At 48.1% G+C, this 27,881-nt stretch overlaps 1 protein-coding gene across 1 annotated transcript in view; it reads left to right on the top strand.

The window, feature by feature from the left end:
- The window catches only part of DNAH9 (dynein axonemal heavy chain 9), a 374,844-nt gene extending 370,863 nt beyond the window's left edge, over nucleotides 1–3,981 (top strand). The window contains exon 69 of the mRNA XM_026654587.1: nucleotides 3,754–3,981. Coding sequence (XP_026510372.1) covers nucleotides 3,754–3,981 — 228 coding nt within the window. The remainder of the gene's footprint in view (nucleotides 1–3,753) is intronic.
- Nucleotides 3,982–27,881: the final 23,900 nt, after the last annotated feature.

Here is a 27,881-nt window from a genome sequence, read left to right as displayed (position 1 = left end):
AAACTCTTCCTGACCTGTTTGAGGCCTGCACCTAGGCCCTAGCCAGACAAACGCTAGTCAAACAGGGCCAGCAGCATTCCCCTCCAGGCTCCTGTAATACAAGCAAGGTCTGGAATCGCATTCCCCAGTAAATCGTGGATGGTATATTCCTATGGGCAGCTGCCTGCACATTGAATCGCGTGAACTGAAGGCTTGTGTCTCTGCTAATCATGAGATACCTGGTCCACCAGATACCAGCAACCAGCAATGCTACTCTACTTCCATGGCCTCCATGCTAGCACCCACACTGGGTGCTCTCACTGCAGCTGATAGCCCAAAAAATCTCAGGGTGGATTCAGAGGGAATACTTGTCAACACCTGCTGGTACATGGGCTGTTATTTGTGGTTAATCTGATGTGGAGTTAATTTGGCAATCCCATTCTAGCCATCTCTGAACCCTACAATCAACCCAGGGCAAAACTCTGTCTCCCACATGGCCCACTTGGGTAGCACAAATCAAGCATCCATCCCACTGCTGGATTCCGCCTGTCGAACAGACACATGAGTACAAGGGCACAGCTGATTCTCGGGCAGGCGAGCAGAGCAGTGGCTTTTTTCCCCCTCTGTATCTTTTTCTTTTTTCTTTCTTTTTTTTGGCTCAGCCACTTGGGAGGGGTGGGAGTCACCAAAAATGTTTTCCATCCTGGCTGGCAAAGTGGCTAGGACTGCTCCTGGCCAAGGGACAGGTCTCTCCCCCCTGTACATCTCCTGCAGAACCCTAAACCAACAGGCGCTGATAACTTTCACCTGCCCCAACTTGAAATGGGGTTCTCCCCTGGCCTCTGCCTGCCCATGTCTCACCAACCCATGCACCCAGCATATCATCTCACTCCTCACACACACAACCTGTATAACCTGAGGTCAGAGGCAAGTCCAATTAAAAGGCAGCAAAACAGTGTGGATGGGGCTGTAAAGAAACCAAGAAAATTATATCAAGTCAATTATACCCCAACATGATGGCATGCAAATGGTGCTGTGTTAGTAGAACCTCTAGATACAGCCAGGAGAAAGGCGATTCATGCACTGGTCTAAAGATTTAATCCTATTGCTAATATCCCCTGGTTTGTAGCTTGCTTTGGGCTCCCATTCCCATGTAACGTGGCAATATAATTTGTCCACCATTCCAACTAACTTTTGAGAAGGCAGAACAGATCAAACTGCTGTTGGAGAAGAGTTCGCCATCAGGATCTGAGAGACTGGGTCTCTGGGGACATCCAGGGCTGCTATGTAACAAGCGCACCTTGCTAGCAGTTAGGGACAGTTGTTTTCAAAGCAGAATTCATTTCTGATCCTCAGGGAGATAAAAATGCAAATGAAAACCAGCCCGGAGATAGAACAAGGATAAGTGCCTTTGAGATATCTCAGAGAGATTGAAACCCTTGTCAACCTAGAAACGGATGGAATATTTCATGAAAATCTATTTCCATTATTGCCATCAATAAACTGCCTATCTGATCAGAAGCCAGTCACAAAAAATTAAAAGGATATGTTTAAAATAATACACAATAACAGCACTTGCCATGTAGCACCCTCGAGAGCAGATGCAAGGATTAGTGAGTGTTTGTACAGAGCATTGAAAATATGAAGTCCTATATAAGAGTCCTGTATTATCATTACTATCTTATTATAACAAATGGTATTGTTAAAATTAAATTAAGATAGCAAGGTATGTGCAAGAGTGATTACTTTACTTTGCTTATTGCTAGGACTGAATAAATCACTAGATAGGTTCAGTCTCACCACACAACTCTGGTTTGGGGACATTTGAAATAAAATCATCTGTGAAGCTAATCTTCAGGGAGAGGCAGTCCCTGTAGCACAGTGAGGTACGAATTCCTACTCCATATTTGTTTGTATTTCCCTCTCTCTGGCCTGCATTAGGCAGTTTATACAAGCTGTTCCCAGAAGGGGACTCATAGGTAAATCATTTTACAGTTGGAAGAAGGGACAGTAGTTGCCTGAGAGACCAGAGTGGGGGAAGCAAACCAGCCAGTTTGACGTAATCCCCACATACTGGCTTCCTCTGCTGGGTCATGGCAACCTGATGCAGAGCTGTGCTGTGCAGAGGACACCGGAGACTCACTCACTACAGACAATTCTCCGTCAGAATGGCCCATGCATATCCCCGGTTTTCACATTAGCATCCCTGGTAGTAGGAGCTCAGGCTCTTCTAGCAGGCAGGGCCCTCGAGGCCACTCAACTAATCCCCATGCAGGGTTCAGAATGAGCCTCCCGAAGCCCCTTCTCATCGCCAAGGGCACAGCGAGCTCACAGGGCCCTTGGTGCTCCCTTCTTGGGTCTGTTCTCTGCCCCTTTGGGTGCTGTGCTTTGTATACAGCTAATCAGCCAGGGTTTATATTAAAAACCAAACAGCAGCAGCCTGCTCAGCTGTGGGTCCCTATGGACATTGGCTGAGAGCCAATAAATAAGCTGCTTCCTCCCCCACCCATTTCTGGGAGGCGCCATCATTTCACACTGGTCAAATACAAGTTTATTAGGACATGTTTAACACTGGGCCAGATTTTGCCCTGAAAATACCCAGTGCAATCCCAGTGGGTTTCACAGGGTGAAAGTCACTGCAATTGGACACACTGTGTTTTCTAGTTTAGTGTATCAGAGCCCTGTCGATCCCATTGTCATGGGAGTTTGCTCATGTTGGTGCATAAATCCTGTGTCTGAGATTAGGTGTGCATCCAGCCAGAGGAGAGGGGTGTAGGTGATGGGGGGAAGGACTGATTTCCTCACTCTCCCAGGCCAGGGGCATTGCTGGACACAGCCCTGCAGGATGGGGTCGTGTTCTCCAGGATGTGACTGGAGTGTTGCCATTTTTCGTTCGTAGTGCATTTCAAGAGCAATAGCCAATAAAAGCCCATTGGTTACAACCTTACAGCCTGATTCTGAAGCCACTCTTAGTCTTTGCTCCAGCAAAGAGCCCAGCGAGGTCAAAGATTGAAAAACCACTGCATGGGGACTTCAGGATTCGTCCCCCAATCTTAGAGTCAGAATCCTGATCCGGGGGGGGGGGGGGGGGGTTTGGGGACCCTGTGATGTAAGAACAGCTAGAGTCAGGATATAACTGCACCTTTTCCCTTTGAAAAAGCTACATTAGAGCGAGGCAGCTGACGAAAGTGGCCGGATACGTGATCTTGGCACCTCCATGCATATTTTAACACCTAACGGAAGATGTTTTCACCTGACCGAAGTCACACGTTTACTTTGCACTGAAACATTCATGCCTGTCACATCTCAAACTGACACTGGGCATCATTCCTGAGGTCTTTTCTAGTCAGACCAAACCTAGTATTTGAGATGCTCAATGTACAGCCATGCAAATTGGATCATCTCTTCCCTCTGGGCCTGGCAGGAGGGGGCGTCTGCACAGAACAGTGCTGTGTGTCCTCAGGAGTCCAAGTGGAGCAGGGATCTAATCTGGGGAAAGTGATTGGTGCAGGAGTGAGGGAGGGTGAGATGTCAGATGTCCAGAGGTTAGAACTGTCTGATATTTTACTTTGATATAATATAGTCTTCATTGGACCAGGACACAAGAAGCAGAAGTTGTAAAAGGGCACAGACAGGAAGTAATACATGGCAGGAAACAGGCTGTGGAAGGAGCGGGAGGCAGTAAATGATCATGCATATTGGGGACCCAGTTGGTGGTAAGTCTTGGCATTCTTCAAAAGTAGCATTTAAAACCTTTTCTTCTTTCCTCTGCAGACAGGGATGATGATGGATGCCAGGCTGAAGGATCTAACTCCAGCCATGCCCGTTATTTTCATCAAGGCCATTCCTGCTGACAAACAGGACACTCGCAGTGTGTACCCATGTCCCGTGTACAAAACACGTCAGAGAGGGCCAACCTATGTGTGGACTTTTAACCTGAAAACTAAAGAAAACCCTTCCAAGTGGGTCCTAGCTGGGGTTGCACTGCTTCTGCAAATTTAGGTTCTGATTGACACAGAGTTTCACCAACAGAGAATGTCTCAATGGGAGCTTTGAACCATTTCACATTCAAGCAATTTCTAAAATAATATGCGTAGAGGAAAAAAAAGCCTTTGTCTTCTTAACTCTTGGAGTGCGGGCATTTAGCAAGCTTGGCAAATGAATTCTTAAGAGGATGTAGCATGCAGTAGCAGATGCATATATGGGAGAGGCAGTGTGGCCTAGTGGCTAGAATATCAGTGTAGGCCTCAGAAGGCCTAGGTTCTATTCCCAGCTGAGTTACTGGATGACCATAGGCAAATCACTTTATCCTTCCATGCCTCAGTTTCCCCATCTGTAAAAAGGGGATATAATACTGACCGCCTTTGTAAAGTGCTTTGGAATCTACTGATGAAAAGTGCTGCATAAGAGCTAGGTATTTTTATATATGTGACTGGACACTGTGGCCAGAGCCTCAGCTTCTATAAATCAGGGGATTTCCATTCAGTGGAGCTACGTGGATTTAAACCAGCTGAAGGAATGGCCCCATATCTATCACATCCAGAGGATTAAAGGGCTGTTAGGCTCAAATTTGACCTAATCTATATTTTTCTCTGTGTAGGTTCTGATCCAAAGCCAGTTGAAGTCCGAGGGAGTCTTTCCATTGACTTTGATGGGCTTTGGATCTGGCTAAATTGAATAAGCTTTGTAATTCTTTAGTCTCTGCCTTTTTTTTTTTAATCCAACCCAATGTTTCAGTGAAGTGTGAAGAAAAATTCTGAAAGCCAGGGAGCACAGTACTCGTTAGGGGAATAAATGATTGTAACTGATGTAGGATTCCTCACTGATATCCCTTTAGACTCTAGGAACACTGGAAGGAGAGAGAACGCCGCCAGGCTATTAATGAATGAGGGAGATGCAGTAAAGCAAACCATTTCAGAAGGGTGAACATTTCCTAATAAAATCTTTATTCTTGGACTTGCCTCTAGAACTCCCATTTTGTTTCTTTTGGTCTGAAATATCAACATTATCCCACTGCGCAGGGAGTATGAATCGTGTGTATGACATGAGAGACCAGGGAAAGTATGCAGGTAGTTGCAGTTTAGAAATATCTCATGATCACTACTGCAAGGGCTAGATTCACAAAAGGGACTTAGGCACCTTACTGCCACTTTAGGAGCCCAAATCCCAGAAGCTCTGCCTCAGCTACCCTAAACCCTGTAGGCACCTAAACTTGCTTAGCACCTAATTTTTGCAGCAAATGGTTCTGCCTGTGCACGTGCGCACTGCAGCCCCAAGCCAGGCGGCCAGAGCCCCAGAGCGAGTCAGGAACTGGGGGAAGATAGGCGCTCCTCCACCTAACTGATCTGGAACGTGAGCTTAGAGCACACCTGCTGGACTGGGCCCCTATAGGCAAGCTTACACAAAAGAGCCAACCAGGTGCTCCCTCATAACGTTTAGCCCATTGATCAGGGCACTCACCTGGGGAGCCCCAGAGGGGCTAAGTGATTTGCCAGCTTTCAGGGGCATGTCCTAACCACTGGGCTATGGGATAGTCAGATGTGGGGCTCCCTTGACCTGCTGTAGATTAATAATGAAAGAGAAAGAGCATAAACATGAGCCTGACTCTAGCCTGGGGGTTAGCACACTCAGCGGGGAGACCCAGGAGCCAGTCCTCCTGCTCCAATGCCTTTTTAAAATTATTTATCCAGCGTGCAACTGATTCAACAGGAGAGACTGGGAGATTCCCCATCAGACTAGCCCAGAGCCCAGGGGCTAGCATACTCACCGGAGAGGTACCAGATCCATAGTCAAACCCTTTCTCTCCTGCAGCTGCTGAGGGGACTTGACCTGAGGGTCCCTGAGAAGCTGTAAAGAAGGGCCGCCACTGCCTGTGAAGCAAATGATGTAGGCACCTACTCCCATGGGCAGGCTCACAGCTGAGGGAGGTGCCTCCCTGTGGCCCAGACATAGGCACCAAACTCTGTGAAAAGGGAAGGGTGGGGCTCAGCGCACTCCCCTGGGCTTGGCACCTCCCAGAGGATCGCTGAGGTGCGGAAAGGTCTAGGGCACTGGCTTTTGTGAATTGCAGTCTAGGTACCGGTCTGTCCCTGTGCACTGTACCGGGAGCCGGAGCGCTGCCTAACCCAGGCTTTGTGAATCCCAGGGATTTCTAGGTGCCTAAAAGTTAGAGATGGCGACACCGAGTGCCACCGCACCTACATTTCTTTGTGAGTGTAGCCTGAAGCTGTTAGAATCGGTGTAATCCTGTGCAGCAAACCCAATGACCATGCTGACTATGTGTTAGATCACACGTAAAACTAGACTGGTGTTTAGGTTGTAAAGTCAAGCACAAAGTCAGAAAATGCCAGAATTACGGGTTCCCAGGCAACCTTACCTCTGCCCCCGTCTGCTTACACCAGTCTTTAGTCACATGATCAGACACTTTCCCCCTCAGGCAACCTGCCTAATTCCACTGCTTAGTATTTTTTTTTATCATTCAGCGTGTGGCTTCATGCCGTCTTTTCTGCCACTATTCAAACCCTGCACGGACTGCTGAACTGTCTTATGGGCATTTCTGGGCATGCTTCATCACAGCTCGAGTATCTTGCAACCCTTCATGACTTTGGCCTGGATGCACAAAAGAAGGTAGGTGCCTATGTCCCTGCTTTAGGTGCCTAAAGGCCCAGTTTGGGGATCAGTGTGATGCATAAAACTCCCACTGAATCTTGGCGGAACCTAAACTCACTTGGCCCCTAAGATTTTTGCAGCAAAAGTTCCCTCCGCACCTATGTTTCTGCCTCAGGGCGTGTGCAGTGCAGTCGTCCTGGGGCTTATCTCCCACCTGAGCCACAGAGCAGGTCTCAAACTGAGGTAAGCCAGGTATTCAGCCCTGTTGCGTGCAGGGCCTGGTCTGTTGGGTGTGCTCAGAGACTGCCTGACACGGTGGGCCCCTCAGGAAACATCACACAAATCACAGCGACAACTTCCCTCATAATGCTTAGCCCAGTGGTGAGGGTCCTCACCAGCGATCACATGGGAGAAGGGATTTGAACAAGGAACTGACACCCCTCACAGAAGTGCTCAAAGCATCAGACTCTGGGCTATTCTTCTGTGGGGCTCCCTTAGTCTCACCGGTTGAAGCTGTTGCCCTCTGGATAAATAATGAAAGAACTAGTGGAGCAGGGGGCCTGGATCCTAGGGCTCCAGGCCGTGGCCTTGCAATGGTTCAGAGAAAGGTCAGGCCATGCAAAAGTTAAGGAACGCCTGGTTGAAAAGGGACCCTGGTGGCTCCAGACAGTGCAGCTGACCGGACACTAAACTTCCGGTTGTCGGGGCTAAAGCAGGCTCCCCACGCAGCTCCCAGAAGCGGCAGCATGTCTGGCTCCTAGGCGCAGGGGAAGCCATGGGGGCTCCATGCGCTGCCCCATCCCGAGCACTGGCTCCACAGCTCCCATTGGCAGGGAACAGCGGCAAATGGGAGCTGCGGGGGTGGCACCTACAGGCAGGGGCAGCATGCGGATCCCCCTGGTCCCTCCGCTTAGGAGCCAGAGGGACATGCCGTCCGCTTCCGAGAACTGCCTGAGGTAAGCGCCACCTGGAGCCCACACCCCAAACCCTCTCCTGCACCTCAACCCCCTGCCTCAGGTCAGAATCCCCTCCTGAACCCTAAGTCCCTTCCAGACCTTGCAACCCAATGCCCTGCCCCAGCCCTGAGCCCCCTCCCACACCCCAAACACCTGCCCCAGTCCTGAGCCCCATCCCACACCCAAACTCCCTCCCAGAGCCTGCACCCCACACTCCCTCCCACACTCTGAACCCCTTGGCCCCAGCCCGGAGCTCCCTCCTTCACCCAAATCCCTCATCCTTGGTCCCACCCCAGAGTCTTCACCCCCTCCTGCACCCCAAACCCCCTCCCACACCCCAACCCCCAGCCCAGTGAAAGTGAGGGAGGGTGTGGGAGAGTGAGCGACGGAGGGACAGGGGCGGGGCCTCGGAGCAGGGGCGGGGCAAGAATGTTTGGTTTTGTGCGATTAGAAAGTTGGCAACCCTACCGCCAGCCTGTGGCAACCCTACCACCAGCATGCTCATGGGGGTGAGCTCTGTCTGTCTCTCACTTTCTTAAAGAGTCATTTGGGCCAGAGAAAGCAAGTGCAAAGACACAAGAATGCCCCGGTAGTGTAGGGGTTAGAGCCTAGTGGTGTAGCTATAAAAGCCTTAACTTTTGCCTGGCCTGACATCTCTCTTTAATACTGCAAGGCCAAAGATCTGTACGTTCACTTTACTGGAACTCTGGACCATGTTATAGAGGCTGGGTGTGTATAAATGCTGGGCCCATTGTATTGCATTGATTTTAAATCCTTTCTTCAGCGGACTAGCCCCTCTTTCTGCTCAGTGCTGCCCTCTGAGATGCCCACTTATCTGCAGGAAAGGGAAAAGTTCATTAAATTCCCCAAGCACCGATTGCTCTTTCCAGAATAAATCGCCTGTTCTGTTCTCCTGCCATCTGAAGAAGAATGGGATGCCGACACCAAAACGGCTCCAATTGTTTTATTATGGATAAAGCTCTTCCTGCATAATTCACCAGTTGGGCTAGCTGGGTGTTTGGGAGATATTTATAGACACTAGAAATGTCACCCGGGCGCTCATCTCTCATCCTTTTGAAAATCATCGCAGCTAGGATTCGGATGGGAAATGTTACAAGAAACTCGAGAGCAAATCATTTGGTGCTTTAGGAGAAAAAAGAACTGTGTGTTTTCCTAACTGTGTGGGTTTAAAATAGGTAATTAAATGCAGCTGGCCAGGCTATTCACTAGGAGCAATGCATTAGTCTAAGGTGGGCATCTGCGGTGCATGAACTGTGCATGGCTCTTTAAGGCAATTGCTTGCATGGAGCTATCCTGCTCACTCCTTCCCCGCTCTGTGGAGCCTTATGGGAGTGGAAAGAACTGAGTGGTGGCTAGGGCCCTGCCCCCAGGTACATCAGGGAAGGCTGAGGTTCAAGCCCTGACTGGGGTAAAGAGGCCTTCGGCTCTGAGCCACAGCAGTGCTCCAGGGCAGCCTGGATCAGAGAGCCCAAAAGCTCAGGTGAGCCGGGGCCAAAGCATTCTTGTCCTTGCTTACAGACAGCCCCCCAACCTGAAGCAAATACTCACCAGCAACCCCACACCACACCACACAACAAAAACACTAACCCAGGAACCTATCCTTGCAACAAAGCCCGTTGCCAACTCTGTCCACATATCTATTCAGGGGACACCATCATAGGACCTAATCACATCAGCCACACTATCAGAGGCTCGTTCACCTGCACATCTACCAATGTGATATGTGCCAGCAATGCCCCTCTGCCATGCACATTGGCCAAACCGGACAGTCTCTATGCAAAAGAATAAATGGACGCAAATCAGATGTCAAGAATTATAACATTCAAAAACCTGTCGGAGAACACTTCAACCTCCCTGGTCACTCAATTACAGATATCAAAGTTGCAATATTCCAACAAAAAAACTTCAAAAACAGACTCCAATGAGAAACTGCAGAACTGGAATTAATTTGCAAACTGGACACCATTAAATTAGTCTTGAATAAAGACTGGGAGTGGATGGGTCATTATACAAAGTAAAAACTGTTTCCCCATGCTAATTTTTTCCCCTACTGTTACTCACACCTTCTTGTCAACTGTTGGAAATGGGCCATCCTGATTATCACTACAAAAGTTTTTTTTCTCCTGCTGATAATAGCTCACCTTAATTAATTACTCTCATTTCCGGTTGGTATGGCAACACCCATTTTTTCATGTTCTCTGTGTATATATATCTTCCTACTGTATTTTTCACTGCATGCATCTGATGAAGTGGGTTTTAGCCCACAAAAGCTTATGCTCAAATAAATTTGTTAGTCTCTAAGGTGCCACAAGTACTCCTCTTTCTTCTTGCTGATACAGACTAACATGGCTATCACTCTGAAACTTGTGACTGGGTGTACCAGACCCTTGGAGGCCCCTTGCTGGAGGCCTCACAGGCCTACCATACCCAAGAACGGAGCAGTGAAGGTGGGTCCTCCAGGCCTGCCTAGAGAGGCTGCAGGGAAGCAGCCAATCAGAGTGAAGCACGCCCAGTTAAAAGGTGCTGCAGGGGTGGAGTAGGGCAGTTGCTCGTTGTGACCAGAAGGGTGAAGGAGGACTGGATGGCTGTGAGACACCACAGGTAGAGACTGCAGAGAAACCGTGCTTAAGCAGAGACAGGACTGTGGAGCTCTCCAGGTGCAGAGGCCTGGGAGGGAGAACCCTGACTAAAAGGGGGCAGAGACTATCACAAGCTCCCCAAGTAGAGGCCTGGGAGAAGACCCCTGAGAAATCAGGACAGAGACTGAGAAACTCTCCACGCAAGGATGCCTGGGAGAGACCCTGCTCAAACAGGAAACAAACAGAGGACCCAAGAAGGTGATGGGACAGAGTGGGAAGCAGCTCAGGGAATGCAGTCACAACAACTGTTAAAGAAAGCAGCATGTGGCTGCTATTCGTAGGGTCCCTGGGTTGGGACCAGGAGTTGTGGGCAGGCCCGGATCCTCACTGGCCACTAGCGAAGTGGCTAAGCCCCAGGAAGGGGATAATACTCAGTACTGAAGGCCCAGAGATGGGGCTGAAGAGGGCCAACCATGTGTTGGACTTTGTTACCCCAGAAGGGGTTCCTCCATTTTAGATTTTGTGTGACTTAGCCGGAGAGCTGAGCCACTGAGGACCCGGCTAATGAGGGCAATAGCCCACAGGGCACTGCGAAAAGAGAGAAAGTACAGGTTCACACCCATCCAACAGGAAGCGCTCATGGGAGGTGAGTGTGTCCCGTCAAAGTTCTCTGTTGAGGGGATCTAACTGTGCAGTCACCTCCATGGGGAGATCAGGCCAGTCCAGCATCTGAGTGGCTTCAGGAAACACTGCAAACACCTTCCTCTTGGACAAGGCTGCGCCATAAGAATGACACCCACATACTGATACTGCCTCTCACCCCCCCAGCCCTGACCTTCCTTCCACTCCCAAGTCCCAAGCCTGACCCCCCCGCCCTTTTGCCCCAAAACAAACCACACAAAAAAAGAAAATTTAATAAAATATTTCTTAAAAAGGACAAAAGACCCAACCATCCTCTCCCATGAAGTGTTTGAAATGAAAAATGGAGACGAGCCAGAAAAGACATGCCCTAAGGACTTTGCTCTTGCTATTGATTTTACATAGACAGCGCCCAGATACCATGGTGATGGCCAGCAGGATAAAACCCTACGGCAAATGATCACTGTCTGTAGCCCATGGGCGTTCCCTAGTGGTCTGTGCTAGGTTTTCCCCCACACAGGAAGCAGCCACTTACTCTCAGCCTGAGTGACTTTTACATTAGACTAAGGGAAACAACAAAAGAAGACTGAACAAAAGAAAAATTTCCACTAGAGCTGGCCAAGAAATGGGGATGCAGCACTGTGAAAAACATCAAGATTTTAACATTTCCAACCCAAATCAGTGGCTCGGGGAGCTCGGGAGCCATGGGAGGCAGATGGATGGGTGGGTGAGTGGGTGGGTGGGAGGGCAGGCTGGCCAGGTTTTCACTGAAAGTTTCAAGAGAATCGCCACATTCCCATGGAATGTTTGAATTCCATCATATCCACTTTCTGCTGGGCTGCCAGAAAACATTTGCCCAGCTCTAGGCTCCACGGTGGGTGTTTGCTCGGCCGTTGGCTCGCAGAATGATGCCTGCCTCTGCAGATAGCAGCTTCTCAGAAATGTACAGGTATAGTACACAGACCTCAGTGTCCATCGCTACCTACACTGCGGTCTTCCTCCCCAGCACTGAGCTGGCCTGCGGCTGCCCTGGGTATTTGGTGAGATTACTGCCCAAGACAATCATGCTTTGTACCCCGCTGCTCATGGCTTCAGAAGGCAGCAGTACACTAAGCCAGCTTCCCATTTGTTCGTACGGCGCCCCGGGGTTACTGGCCGAACACAGGAGATGGGCAATGGCTAACAAGCGTTTGGATTCCCCCACCCTCCTGGAGGCAGCAGGGAGGCCCAGAGGGAGGGCAGAGTCTGTAGTTAGAAGGCTGGGAGTCCCTGATGCCCCCATGTGTGTCCTGCCTGAACAGAGTGTTGGCGCACGGTGCTGCTCATTTACCCGGCAGCCGGGGATCAATCAACGCTCACAGAGCCTGAGACTCTCCAGCTGGGCTCTCTCCAGACAAAGACCCCATTAGGGAAATTTTCTATTGCTATTGCTTTTACATGGAAGGTGCCCAAATACTACAGCGCTGGGCAGCAGGATAAACCCCTAAGCTATATGGCATGGTGTCGTGCAGCCCAACAGACCCAGCGTGCTGGAGAGCTCCCAGCTCAGGTGTAGAGGTGTAGTGTCACGCAGAGCCTGGACACTGTTATCATGCTGAGACACCTGCCATAATGCAAATGTGACAGCCGCCATCTTGCCCAACACCAGGGCTGAAAGCCTGGCAGCTTGAGCTAAGGGTCCCAGCTTTGCAGCATGCCTGTGGCCTATGTGGCTTGGACCCAGGGGAGACTGCACAGAGCCGAGGGCCTTACACAGACATTTCCAAGCCTGCTGCAAGATTCAGTTCAGGGTCTGCTCAGTTCACCCATCCCTACTGAGCCAAAGGATCAGAACACACCTGGAGCCTTCTGGGCACCACTGGAGACCAAGAGGAACCGAGGGTGCTGTCCCTTTATGAACTGTCATGAAAGAAGCACACAGCCTTTGCCTGAAGGGAATGGTGCTTTCAGAGGGGGATCAGCCAGCTGCCAGCCAAAATAACTGAAGCACCTGACACTTGTCATAGCCAGGCAGCACTGGAACAACATTAGACAAGTTAACTGCTTGAGTCTGCTGCCAGATGAAAATTAAGACATACCTATATGCCCAGGGGCTGTAGAACCTGCATCCTGGCCTGTTAAAAGGCCTGGTGGCAACAGGCCCCGCGTGCCCATTTGGTACAGGACTTTCCGTTGTTTAAAGCAGGTTTTATTGTGCTCTGCTTTGTCTGGTTTGGTTTTCAAGTGCAGAGGAAATGAATTTCAGTGCCCTTGATTCTAAGGACCAATTCTCTGTGTGGGTGTCTCCATTTAATACTGGTTTGTACAATGTCACCTTTATGGCATCGTGTAATCCCTGAGCTGAGTGCATGTAGCGCTAAAGCTGTTTCAATTGATTTGCCTCACTGTCATGCCTATGACAGATCCACTACAGTGCCAGGCATTCCAGTCCCCTATGCTGCAGCTACCAGAGCAAAGCAAGGCTTGGAAATTGCCTTAGAGCCCCTCAAGCACTTGACAGTGAGGGAATGCCGTATTTGAGGCTACCCGAACAACCTCAATTCAGTCCCCTCGTGCATCCAGCCTGGGCACTCAATGAGGCAGGGGTCCTATGCAAAAACTGGTATGTGATCATGTCACTAAAGCCGTCTCCGGGTGCATATGCACAAGCGGGGATGGGGAATTAAAGTTGTATGGACATCTGTAAGTCTGGCATGTCCTAACTTCTGAGAGCTTTAGGTTACAGCCTAACTAACAGGGGGGTTGCATGTAATTTCTTAGGGACTTTTTTAAGGAAAAAGGTAAAATCCAATCTTATTGTGTACGACCCCTGCTCCTGTAGCATCAGCCAGTGTGAACCCTGTGTCTTCAGCAGAGGCTGACACCATTGGCAGCACTAATGTCATTATCAGCTAGCAGGAAATAGCTGTTACCCCCCTGTGGGGATGGACTGCTGGGGCCAATGTGTTCTTTTTCTCCCCAGCCTAGGAGTTGGGGGAGCTCCTACCCCATGTGGTGCCACTGGCCACCAGGCCCATGTATGGGGTCCAGTGGTCAGACCAGACCACCTCTCCCCCTCCACGGGCAGCTCCCAGGTGTTCACAATGCAGTGTATGCTTCCGTGTATGGAGCTGCTTTGGGCATAGTGTGGGCCTGGCTCTTCACAATGTTCAAGTCGATTATTACATATTGACAGGCTGCCAAAATTTCCCTAAGGAATGAAAGCAAGAGCTGGGAAAAGGTCATTTTCAAAAATTTATCTCAGCAAATGCCAAAAGAAAAGGTACTTCTCTAGCCTGAGGGCTTTCTACCTGCTAAATCTCAAAAGCCTGCTGCAAACAAGGGCGGTGCGAGAAGTTTTCAAAGAAAAGGCTACGAGAATGCTGTATAATGGAAAGCATTAGACAATCTAAATATAGGGGCCACTCTGAGCCTCCCCCAGTACAATAGATCAGCAACATTTCTCAAAGAGACAACAGGCATGGGTGAGGGTATGAAAGGGGGAAGCTGAATGAAGGACTGATGGACAGTGGGTTTGTTTAGGGACAAATTTAATATAAAGCTTAATGAACACATTAGAAATCCCATCGGTAGTCAGCCCACAGTGATGTTTAAATAAGTAATGTGCACATTAGTTACTGATTATTTACAGCACAAAACCAGCCATAATTCATCTGCTCCAGATACATTTCCTTTAGCACAAGAACGGCAGAATTAGCACATGTAATTAGAACTGGGTTATTAGATTTGAGCGGTTTATTATGAATGGTTTCTGAAATGGCTATAATTGGTCAAGCAACTCAACAAATGCATTTACTTTGTTAAGGATTGTGCACTTCATTTGAAATGGTTTCTGACAGCGATAAGACCTTCAAGGAGCCGTGGGCAGCCCTCATAACACAAGCAATGGCTGTGCCTGTTGTGTGGAGGAATCGTTTTGGGCTATAAAGCAAGTGTGAGGCATTAGCACATGTACGGGGCCTCTCTGCAGCCTGTTTACCAACATGCAAAGTCTCCAGGGTTCATTGTTGGAAACTCTCAGGCTATTCATCAAGATTGTTACAGAAAGCTTCAAGGGGTGGATTGAGAGTGGGCTAGTCCAAGGTTAGTGGATCAGCTTCCTAACTGCAAAATATTGCCCTTTAAAGCATTGAGTGGGGCAGAGCTGGTCTGGGGAGCCATATGTTGCAGTGGATCCCAGGTGGGATTCACAAAGTTACTGAGGAGCCTAAATCTCAGACTCAGGTGTGGATTTAGGCACCTCAGTCCAGTTTTAGGCTCCACTGTGATCCACAAAACTCTCGCCAAACTTCAGAGGCACCTAAACTCTCTCATGCTTAAATTTGCCTGGTAAAAGATCCCTCAGTGCCTATGTTTCTGCCTCTGGGGATGAGCATTGCTGCCTGCCCCATGGTGACTGGACACCTATCTCCTGCCTAAATCCCAGAGCAATCCACAAACCAGGGGAAGAGAGGCATTTGCCTAACTTGTGTGCAGGGCCCAATCTGCTATGCGTGCTGATGTAACACTGACAGACCCCAGTTGTTGGCGGGCAGGATTGAACCTGGGATCTCTGGAACTAAATGCATGAGACTCATGAGCTAAAAGCCACATGCCTCTTAGCTTAGGCTGTAGAGCAGACTCATTAATCTCTCTCTACATGTCTCAGTGCCACTACATGGGACAGAGCACCACACCCAGGAGGTTTGTGGGTTACACTGGGAGGCTGCTTACTGGAGTGAGTCCCATTTGAAAGCCTGTTGAAGGAGGAAGCAATGGTGGTGGTGCCCACTTTATAACTTTTGGGTCAGTGGTGAGAGCACTTTTCTGGATCATGGGAGACTCAGGTTCGATTCCCCCCTCTCCTAACAAGAACAACTCTGAAGCCTGGTGGGTCGGGTAGACCCCCGGAGGTGAAGGACCCAGCATTCGCTCCCTTCACTCTTTAATTATTTATCCACACTGGAGCAGTTTCAACCTGACAGACTGGGGAGCCTTGCATCAGAACATCCCATAACTCAGTGGTTAGAGCAGTCTGCTGAGAGGCAGAAAGCCCTTGTTAAAATCCTTTCTCCCCCAGGCAGAAGGGGGAAATCGAACTTGGGGCTCCCATACCCCAGGCAAAAGCGCTAACTGCTGGGCTAGATGTGATAGGGTAGGCAAAGTTTTTGCCTCCAGCCATTTTGTGTGGCATGAGATAGGAGCCTAACTCATTCTCTCTAAAAATGGCGTAGGTGCCGAAGCTGCCTGGCTCTAGGAGAGGGGTTCCTGTCCATGGATTGCTGGCAGAGCGAAGCACCTCCCTGCAGCTGGGACATAGGCACCTATGTCGGAGAGAGAGGGGTGGGGTTTTGGACTCACCCCTCCCCTTAGCATCTCTCATTGGCTAGTTTAGGAGGCTCCCTGCCTAGCATGCTAGCTTTTATGCAGTGCAGTCTACGAAGTGCCAGTCTTGCCCCATTCACTGTGTAGGAGCCCAGGAGTCCAGCTCAGGCTCTGGGGATCCCATTCTTGTTCCTGTGATTTTCTAGTTAGGCGTTGTAACTTGTAGGGATCACAATAGCTACGTCCCTCTCGGCGCTCCAGGCCCCAGTGTCTGCAATGGCTCCACCAGGGCGCAGCATGAATTAAAATGAGACATGGCCCAGGAACGAATCATTGTAATAGCCAGTAGTGGCATAACTTGCCCAAGGGAGCATTTCTTCCTAAATGGGGGTGGGGAGGGGGTTGAGGTGAGGGCAGGGCAATGTCTACGACAACAGGTGTGGGGGGAGGGTAGAAGATGTTACTTCATAAAGGACAAGGGGCTAAAGTCAGGGTTGGGGGAGATTCTCTGCCTTGCTTCACCCCCCTGTCACCATTCAGGTGACGTGAGGGAAGCAGAACTGCCTACAAACAGACCCACGCTGGGTCTCTCGGCACAGCTGGCTCCTGCCCTCTCTTCCCCCAGCCCCTAGTACTTGGTGGCATTGGGGATGGGGGGGGAGGGCATGGCTGGTACTTGCTGTGTTCTGGCTCTTCCCCCACTGGTGTATGGGCTCTGGGGGTCTGCTGCCAGCTGGCACAAGTTAGAGCAGCCCCTGGCTGGGCTGGCACCAATACTCAGGGAGTGTAACTCGGTGCTGGGTCTCAGCCTCTTCTCATTTCTCCTCTCCTGGCTGCCCTGGGCATACACAGAGGTCGTGGGGGGGGGGGGCAAGGGAGGGCATTGCCCCCCCAAACTGCAAGCCTCATAGTCAGGCAGCCTGAGTGCACAATGCAATACGTTTTGCAGAGGAGGGGAGATGTGCTGCTCTGCTCCCAGTTTGAATCCCTGAGGCAGGGAGTCAGAATTTCATTTATAAACAGAGTGATTAATGGGTGATTAAGATTAGGAAACATCCTTACAGCCCTTTCTTAAGATAAATGTTCTGTTCCAAGCTTGGTGAACTGCAAAAAGTAAGTAGCCTAATGATAGAAAGTAATTGTAGATTTTTCTACATCTGTTTCAATTGTATTCAAGAAGTGGTAACAAAGTTACTAATAAGGAGTCCAGCGGCACCTTAAAGACAAATTTATTTGGGCATAAACTTCCGTGGGTAAAAAACCCACTTCTTCAGATGCATGGAGTGAAAATTACAGATACAGGCATTATTATACTGACACATGAAGAGAAGGGAGTTACCTTACAAGTGGAGAACCAGTGTTTACAGGGCCAATTCAATCAGGTTGGATGTGGTCCACTCCCAATAATTGATGAGGAGGTGTCAATACCAAGAGAGGGAAAGTTGCTTTTGTAGTGAGCCAGCCACTCCCAGTGCCTATTCAAGCCCAAATTAATGGTGTTAAATTTGCAAATGAATTTTAGTTCTGCAATTTCTCTTTGAAGTCTGTATTTGAAGCTTTTTTGTTGTAGTATATGGCTACTTTTAAGTCTGTTATAGAATGTCCAGGGAGATCGAAGTGTTCTCCCACTGGCTTTTGTATGTTACCATTCCTGATGTCTGATTTGTGTCCATTTATTCTTTTACATAGAGACTGTCCGGTTTGGCCAATGTACATGGCAGAGGGGCATTGCTGGCACATGATGGCATATATCACATTAGTAGATGTGCAGGTGAATGAGTCCCTGATGGTGTGGCTCATGTGGTTGGGTCCTCTGGTGGTGTCGCTAGAATAAATATGGGGACAGAGTAGGCAACGGGGTTTGTTACAGAGATTGGTTCCTGGGTTAGTGTTTCTGTGGCGTGGTATGTAGTTGCTGGTGAGTAATTGCTTCCGGTTGGCAGGCTGTCTGTAAGTGAGGACTGGCCTGTCTCCCAAGGTCTGTGAGAGTGAGGGATCATTTTCCAGGGTAGGTTGTAGATCATTGATGATGTGCTAGCAATGCCCCTCTGCCATGTACATTGGCCAAACCGGACAGTCTCTATGTAAAAGAATAAATGGACACAAATCAGACATCAGACATACTACAACAAAAAAACTTCAAAAACAGACTTCAAAGAGAAACTGCAGAACTAAAATTCATTTGCAAATTTAATACCATCAATTTGGGCTTGAATAGGGACTGCAGCAATGAGTAGTGAACCCTGGGACAAGGTGCCTCACAATCTGTCATGTGTTCAGCCTCACAACCGCCCTCGGGTTGTACAGGCAGGAGCCGAGAGACCAAGGCCCAGACTTTGAAAGGTGCCAGGCATGGCCACCCTCAACCCTAGGTGCCCTGCTGCTGGTGGCATCCTGAGCCCTGCTTCCCCCGCATTGTCTGGGAAGGGTTGAGTGCGTCAGAAAGGGATTGTCAGACGCTGAGCTGCCTAAGCCAGCAGGAGTGACATGCAGAGGAAAGGAGTGGGGCTCAGGCCCAAATCCTGAAAGGTATTTACATCCTAACTCCCAGTGATCTCTGGGCACCTTCCTCCACTGGGATTCCCGTCTGTGAACCCTGTGCTGGAGTTCAACACCCAAGCCAAGGGCAGCCCGTTCTTGTGAAAGCCAAAGCTAGGGTGAGCCCATGATACCTACTAGGCAGGGCACTTCTAGGGGATGCCGGACACCTGGGTTTAGAGCCCCTCTGAGATAGCACAAGGATGTGAATCCGGATCTCTCCACAACGCAGCGGAGCGCCTTAACCCCCAGGGCTGCTGGGGTGGTGCTTTCCCAGACTCTCCTGTTGAAGCTGTTCTACATTGTACACATGGAGCTATTCACTGAGTGAGAGCGACTGTAACCCACTGGGTAGGGTACTCATCTGGGACACTTCCGCTGAAGTCACTGCTCCAATCGAGCAGAATGGGGATTCAAACCTCCACCTTCCCCGTGCTAGGTGAGTGCTCCAATCACTGGGCTGCTGGATACGACACATGCTCCTTTCCCCCACCCAGCTGTCTTCTGTGCAGGGCCTGAGAATGCCGACAGGACTGGGCCTGCTGCTGAGAGAGGTGAAGGAACTAGCTTGAGACTCCTTCTTCTGGGCCACTGGGGCCTTGGCTGCTAAGGCCCAAGCAGTTTGTCATCTATGGGGCAGCACCGGCATTTGGGGGGCTGCACATTCTCACCAGAAGAATCTCAGCTGCCTGTGGGTTACTTGGCAGTTGAGAACGTCAGTGATGCCTAAATGTTGGACTTAGGCAGTTAGGCACCTTAGTGAATCTAGCTCCTGCGGCCCAGATGCTCAAATGGATTTAGGTGCCCCATCTTTGAGGATCTGGGCCTTAGGAGCCTAAGTCCCATTGACTTTCAGTGAGACTTAGACCCCTAAGTCAGTTGGTGTTGCAATTTGAGCAAACCCTAAATATAAGAACGGCCATATTGGGTCACACCAATGGTCCATCCAGCCCAGTACCCTGTCTTTCCACAGTGGTGGGTACCAGATGCTTCAGAGGGAATGAACAGAACAGGGCAATTACTGAGTGATCCATCTCCTGTCATCCAGTCCCAGAATTTGGCAGTCAGAGGTTTAGGGATACCCAGAGCATGGGTTTCCATCCCTGGCCATCTTGGCTAATAGCCATTGATGGACCTCTCCTGCATGAGCTTATCTAATTCTTTTTGGACCCAGTTATAATTTTGGGCTTCACAACATCCCCTGGCAATGAGTTCCACAGGTTGACTGTGCATTGTGTGAAGAAATACTGCCTTTTCTTTGTTTTAAACCTGCTGCCTATTAATTTCATTGGGTAACCCATAGTTCTTCTGTTATGTGAAGGGGTGAATAACACTTCCTTATTCACTTTCTCCACACCAGGCATGATTTTACAGACCTCTATCATATGCCCCCTTAGTCGTTTCTTTTCCAAGCTGAACATCCTAGTCTTTTTAATCTCTCCTCCTATGGAAGCTGTTCCATACCCCTAATCATTTTTGTTGCCCTTCTCTGTACCTTTTCTAATTCTAATATATCTTTTTTGAGTTGGGACAACCAGAACTGCACGCAGTATTCAAGGTGCGTGGCTACTATGGATTTATATAGCGGCATTACAATATTTACTGTTTTGTTGTCTATCCCTTTCCTAATGGTTCCTAACATTCTGATGGCTTTGTTCACTGCCACTGCGCATTCAGTGGATGTTTTCAGAGAACTGTCCGCAGTGGCTCCAAGATCTATTTCCTGAGTGATAACAGCTAATTTAGACTCCATCATTTTGTATGTGTAGTTGGGATTATGTTTTCCAATGTGCATTACTTTGTATTTATCAACATTGAATTTCATCTGCCATCTCCTCACAGTCAGCTTTCCACTTAACTATTTTGAGTAATTTTGTATCATCTGCAAATGTTGCCAGTTCATTGTTCACCCTTTTCCCAGATAATTCGTGACTATGTTGAACAGCACTGATCCCAGTACAGACCCCTGGGGGACCCCCCCTCCCCCATTTACCTCTCTCCATTCTGAAAACTGACCATTTATTCCTACCCTTTGTTTCCTGTCTTTTAACCAGTTACTGATCCATGAGAGGATCTTTCCTCTTATCCCATGACAGCTTAATTTGCTTAAGAGCCTTTCATGAGGGACCTTGTCAAAGGCTTTCTGAAAGTCCAGATACACTATATCCACTGGATCACCCTTGTCACATGCTTGTTGACCTTCTCAAAGAATTCTAATAGATTGGTGAGGCATGATTTCCCTTTACAAAAGCCGTGTGACTCTTCCCCAACAAATTGTGTTCATTTCTGTGTCTGATAATTCTGTTATTTACTATAGTTTCAACCAATTTGCTAATACTGAAGTGAGCTTACCAACCTATAATTACCAAGATAGCTTCTTGAGTCTTTTGGGAAAAAATGGTGTAAATTAGCTATCCTACAGCAATCTGGTGCAGAATCTGATTTAAGTGATTGTTTACATTCCACAGTTAGTAGTTTTGTAATTTCATATTTGAATTCCTTCAGAACTCTTAGGGAATTACCATCTGGTCCTGGTGACTTATTATTGTTTAATTCGACAATTTGTTCCAAAACCTCCTATCTTGACACCTCAATCTAGGGCAGTTCCTCAGATTTGTCACATAAGAAGAATGACTAAGGTGTGAGAATCTCCCTCACATCCTCTGCAGTGAAGACGTCTCCACAAGCTTATCCTTGTCTTCCGTGATGTTCTTTTAGCACCTTGATTGAGTGGCCCCACTGATGGTTTGGCAGGCTTCCTGCTTCTGATGTACTTAAAAAAAATTGCTGTTAGGTTTTGTGTCTTTTGCTAATTGCTCTTCAAATTCTTTTTTGGCCTGCCTAATTATACTTTTACACTTGACTTGCCAGAGTTTATTCTCCTTTCTAGTTTCCTTAGTAGGATTTGACTTCCAATTTTTAAAGGATGCCTTTTTGCCTCTAACCACTTCTTTTACCCTGTTGTTTAGCCACTGTGGCACTTTTTTGGTCCTCTTAATGTTTTTTTAATTTGGGGTATACATTTCATCTGACCCTCTATTGTGGTGTTTTTAAAAAGTTTCCATGCAGCTTCCAGGCATTTCACTTTTGTGACTGTACCTTTCAATTTCTGTTTAACTAGCTTCCTCATTTTTGTGTAGTTCCCCTTTCTGAAGTTAAATGCTATTGTAGTGGGCTTCTTTGATACCTTCCCTCCCATTTAATAACATTATGGTCACTATTAATGAGCGGTTCAGCTGTATTCACCTCTTGAACCAGATCCTGTGCTCCACTTAGGACTAAATAAAGAATTGCCTCTCGTCTTATGGGTTCCAGGATTAGCTGCTCCAAGAAGCAGTCATTTATGGTGTCTAGAAACTTCATCTCTGCATTCTATCTTGAGGTGATATGTACCTGTCAAGGTTCCTTTCCCACTCTGAACTTTAGAGTACAGATATGGGGACCTGCATGTGAACCCCTAAACTTAATTACCAGCTTAGATCTAGTTTTGCTGCCACCACTCCCAAGTACTAACTCCCTTCCCTGGGTAGCCTTGAGAGACTTCTCCACCAATTTCCTGGTGAACACTGATCCAAACCCTTGGATCTTAAAACAAGGAGAAATTAACCATTCCCCCTCCTTTCCCCCCCTACCAATTCCTGGTGAGTCCAGATCCAACCCCCTTGGATCTTAAAACAAGGAAAAAATCAATCAGGTTCTTAAAAAGAAGGCTTTTAATTAAAGAAAGAAAGGTAAAAATCATCTCTGTAAAATCAGGATGGAAAATAACTTTACAGGGTAATCAGATTCAAAGAGCCCAGAGGAACCCCCTCTAGCCTTAAGTTCAAAGTTACAGCAAACAGAGGTAAACCCTCTAGCAAAGGAACATTTATAAGTTGAGAAAACAAAGATAAACCTAACATGCCTTGCCTGGCTGTTACTTACAAGTTTGAAATAAGAGAGACTTGTTCAGAAGATTTGGAGAGCATGGATTGATGTCTGGTCCCTCTTAGTCCCAAGAGCGAACAACCCCCAAAACAAAGAGCACAAACAAAAGCCTTCCCCCCACCAAGATTTGAAAGTATCTTGTCCTCTTATTGGTCCTTTGGGTCAGGTGTCAGACAGGTTACTTGAGCTTCTTAACCCTTTACAGGTAAAAGGATTTTGGAGTCTCTGGCCAGGAGGGATTTTATAGTATTGTACACAGGAGGGCTGTTACCCTTCCCTTTATAGTTATGACAGTACCCAGTCAATATGGGGATAGTTGAAATACCCCCTTATTATTGAGTTTTCTATTTTTATAGCCTCTCTAATCTCCCTGAGCACTTCACAGTCACTATCACCATCCTCGTCAGGTAATCGGTGGTATATTCCCACTGTTATATTCTTATTATTGAATCATGGAATTTAGATCCGTAAAAATTCTGTGGTAGAGTTTGATTCATTTAAGATTTTTACTATATTTGACTCTATGCTTTCGTTCACACATAGTTCCACTCCCCTGCCAGTGTGACCTACTCTGTCCTTCTGATATATTTTCTACCCTGGTAAAACCGTGTCCCATTGATTATCATCATTCCACCAAGTTTCTGTGATGCCTGTTATATCAATGTCCTCATTTAACACCAGGCACGCATGTCCACCCATCTTAGTATTTAGACTTCTAGCAGTTGTATACAAAAGCCACACAGGATGTCTGTGGGGAAGCAGAAAATAGCACCCAGGGCTCAAAAATCCCAGGTGATGGCACTGAACACCAGAATATCCTTCCTCCCTGGAACAGGAAACAAAATGCTGAATCTAAACATTTGTAACGTTAAAGCTGAGGGTCTGATTTTCCTCCAACTGAGCTTGTCTAGCCAGGCTCCAAACGGGCTGCAAAACCAGTCCAGCTTGCCATTCAGTGTCACTCATTGGTGAGGTAAGGTAACACAGTATTTACACCCCAACATATCGGGGAAGAGATGGAGCACTGCAGAGACAGCCACAGACAGAGACACTACAGCTCTCTTAAGAGCCACCAGCTCATCAAAGGAAAGAGCTTAATTGATATTGAGGTCATGGGTAGAAGGATATATCCCAGAAAATCCTTGATCAAGTGAGCTCAAATTTGCCACACAAATCCTATCCCATTCCCTGACTTGGCAGACCAATTTTCAAGCCAATCTGACTCTACACGTGGATTATAGTAAGAAATGCAAAATCCCTATAGAGGATCCTTTTATAGGGAACCCATGTTGCAATGTTAACCATGGTGTAGTTACTGCACAAACAGAGGCAGGGTGTCTCACTGATGTTACAGACACATGCAATATCTTTGGGACTATTGTATCAACTTTAGAGCTGTAATCTGCATCTCTATGAGCCCAAGATTGCATTCCAGCTCCATGGGGGAAGGTTCCTGACCTCCCTCCACAGGAGCTGCAGTCAGTGGAAGGTAACTACTGCAGACCAGGGACAGGAAACAGCTCCAGAGAGGTACCCTGCCCCCCTCTTCCCCGGGGGAAATTGCATATACTGGTGCAGCCTGGGTTCAAGGAACCCAGCAGACAAAGGAAGAGTTTGTGGTATAAAGAGCCAGCCTGAACTGGCTGAAAATTTCTTATTGTGATCCAAATACTGGTGTGAGATTGTAATCAAGAGGACAAAAACCTGCTGGAAGGGTGTGAAGAACTGGAACCCACCAGGGTCTTCATGGAGAAGATGGGTGGCTCCTGGAAAGCTCCTGTGGTTGTATTGTTTTGAAATGTTTTCTTTGTAATGCTTTCATCCTAAAATAAATGTACTGTGCGCTCTGGAAGCTGGCTGGTAGAATCACAGAATATTAGAGTTGGAAGAGACCTCAGGAGGTCATCTAGTCCAATCCCCTGCTCAAAGCAGGACCAACACCAACTAAATCATCCCAGCCAGGGCTTTCTCAAGCCAGGCCTTAAAAACCTCTAAGGATGGAGATTCCACCACCTCCCTAGGTAACCCATTCCAGTGCTTCACCACCCTCCTAGTGAAATACTGTTTCCTAATATCCAACCTAGACCTCCCCCACTGCAACTTGAGACCATTGCTTCTTGTTCTGTCATCTGCCACCACTGAGAACAGCCTAGCTCCATCCTCTTTGGAACCCCCCTTCAGGTAGTTGAAGGCTGCTATCAAATCCCCCCTCACTCTTCTCTTCTGCAGACTAAATAACCCCAGTTCCCTCAGCCTCAATTCATAAATCATGTGCCCCAGCCCCCTAATAATTTTCATTTCCCTCCGCTGGACTCGCTCCAATTTGTTCACATCCCTTTTGTAGTGGGGGGACCAAAACTGGATCCAGTACTCCAGGTGTGGCCTCACCAATGCCGAATAGAGGGGAATAATCACTTCCCTCGATCTGCTGGCAATGCTCCTACTAATACAGCCCAATATGCCATTGGCCTTCTTGGCAACAAGGGCACACTGCTGACTCATATCCAACTTCTCGTCCACTGTAATCCCCAGGTCCTTTTCTGCAGAACTGCTGTTTAGCTAGTCGGTCCCCAGCCTGTAACGGTGCATGGGATTCTTCCTTCCTAAGTTCAGGTCACTGAGCCATCACATGGGAAGTAGAGATTATTATGAAGATGAAGGACTGATTTCAATTGCTTTTGCCAGTGGAAGGTCACTGTTGATGAGTCAGCTGTAAATACAATGTGTGTGCATGGAATATCAGTTTTTGCCATCTATGTCAGAGGAGGCTGAATTCAAAGTCATCAGATCTCAGACTCCATGCAAAGAACCATGTGCCTCTCTCTGTGTATTCTCCCTGGTTCCCTCATCAGATTTCTTTTGGCCCAATCCTCCAATTTGTCTAGGTCACTCTGGACCCTATCCCTACCCTCCAGCATATCTACCTCTCCCCCCAGCTTAGTGTCATCTGCGAACTTGCTGAGGGTGCAATTCATCCCAACATCCAGATTATTAATAACGATGTTGAACAAAACCGGCCCCAGGACCGACTCCTGGGGCACTCCGCCTGATACCGGCTGCCAATGAGACATCGAGCTGTTGATCACTACCCATTGAGCCTGACAATCTAGCCAGCTTTCTATCCACCTTATAGTCCATTCATCCAATCCATACTTTTTTAACTTGCTGGCAAGAATGCTGTGGGAGACCATATCAAAAGCTTTGCTAAAGTCAAGATAGATCACATCCACTGCTTTCCCCTTATTCACAGAGCCAGTTATCTGTAGAAACCCTTCTTGTTACCCTTCACATCCCTTGCTAGCTGCAACTCCAATTGTGCCTTGGCCTTCCTGATTACACCCCTGCATGCTCAAGCAATATTTTTTTACTCTCTAGTCATCTGTCCAAATTTCCACTTCTTGTAATCTTCCTTTTTGCGTTTAAGCTCACAGAAGATTTCACTGTTAAGCCAAGTTGGTCGCCTGCCATATTTGCTATTCTTTCTGCACATCAGGATGATTTGTTCCTGCGCCCTCAATAAGGCTTCTTTAAAATACAGGCAACTCTTCTGGACTCCTTGCCCCCACATATTAGCCTCCCAGGGGATCCTGTCCATCAGTTCCCTAAGGGAGTCTTCCTTTTGTCAGGATCCTGAACTCAACCATCTCATGGTCACTGCTGCCTAGGTTGCTACACACAGTTAGTTTTGCGAAGAAAGCCTCGTCTAACTCATCCTTCTGATCTGGTGGTCTATAGCACACGCCCACCACGACATCACCCTTGTTGCTCAGGTAATCCTATCATAGTCCCTGGGAGAGAGCAGAACAGAAAAAAACATATCAAAACAATACCCAGTTTACAGGCATGGAAAGAGGGTCCCTCCCCATAGAGAGGTGATAGCTGAGGTCTGAGACCTAAAGAGATCTGTGTTTGGTCAGAGTCCACCTGCTCCTGCTCCAATCCTGCTCCATCCTCACTTGAAATGCTAAGACTTTGCAGTAGCATAGCCAGCCACTGTGTCGTGGCTCTTGTCTTTTTTTCAGGCAGATGAGGGGAGGGAAAGGGCACTAGTCCCTCCCACTCCACCGGCTCCTGATCCAGGGCCCTAAAGGGGTGTTGCAGTGTCCGGACCACTCATTGATCCACTCCAAGTTACAGTGTCTCCTCCCCCACCCCCCGGGTCACTTCCTACCAGGATCTGGCTCCTCCATTCGGGGCATGGTCACAGTCTTAACAGTCTGCCAGGGGGACACTGTCCTCTTCTTTGGGGGTCTCTCCAGGGATCCCAACTCCAAAGTGTGTGGGCAGATCATAGAACCAAGGGACTGCAAGGGTCATCTAGTGTAACACCCAGCCAAGATGCCGGATTTGTTGTGTCTAAACCAGCCAAGCCAGATAGCTATCCAGCCTCTTTTTGAAAACCTCCAGTGAAGGAGCTTCTATGACCAGGGCCAGCTCCAGCTTTTTTGCCGCCCCAAGCCGCGAAAAGGAACAAAAAAAAAAAAAAAAAAAAGCTGCGATCGGTGGCTGCTCTACCGTCGCTTCATTCTTCGGCGGCAATTCGGCGGCCGGTCCTTCCCTCCGAGAGGGACTGAGGGACCCGCCACCAAATTGCCGTCGAAGACCCGGACGTGCCCCCCCTTTCCATTGGCCACCCCAAGCACCTGCTTCCTGCGCTGGTGCCTGGAGCCGGCCCTGTCCATGACCTCCCTAAGCGTCTGTTCCATTGTCCTGTTGGTCTTACAGTTATCCCGTTTTTCCTAAAATTAAATCTGCTATGCTGTAGTTTGAACCAATTGCCTCTTGTCCTGCCCTCCGTGAGAAAAGAGAACAACTTTTCTCCATCTTTTTTATGGCAGCTTTTCAAGTATTTGAAGACCACTATCATTCCCTCCTAAATCTCCTTGTGGCGTGACACTCCATATTCTTCATAGAAATATGCTTAAGATATGAATATGTCATAACGGAGATATATTTTATGCAAGATGGCTCATGTAAGATATCATTGGACAGGTTATCATTTACTGAATGTGATTATCCAATGTGTATGCATGTATAGTTTCTGTACCTGAAGTTAGGACTGTTGACTATGTAACAATTACAACTCTGTGTGTACTTGGGGAAACGCCCACCAGACAGTAAGCAATCTTCCTGAATGAGCCATCTAAGAAGGACAATAGAACTCTGAAGATGCTAATCTGCCACCTCCCTGAGGAGTTTCCTGGGATGCTGCATTGACACTACAAGATCCAGTGATAATGTCACCTGATGCAAAATACCACCTTGGACACTGCTGGTAGTTTTCCATTGAAAACAAAGGCTTCCTGCCTTATGTACATTTTATTTAAGG

This window comes from Terrapene carolina, unplaced genomic scaffold, assembly GCF_002925995.2.
Source record: "Terrapene carolina triunguis isolate 2854851 unplaced genomic scaffold, T_m_triunguis-2.0 Scaffold192, whole genome shotgun sequence".
In the NCBI taxonomy this organism is placed as follows: Eukaryota; Metazoa; Chordata; order Testudines; family Emydidae; genus Terrapene; species Terrapene triunguis.
Note: the sequence above shows the minus strand (reverse complement) of the source record. Positions and strands in the feature narration are given on the sequence as shown.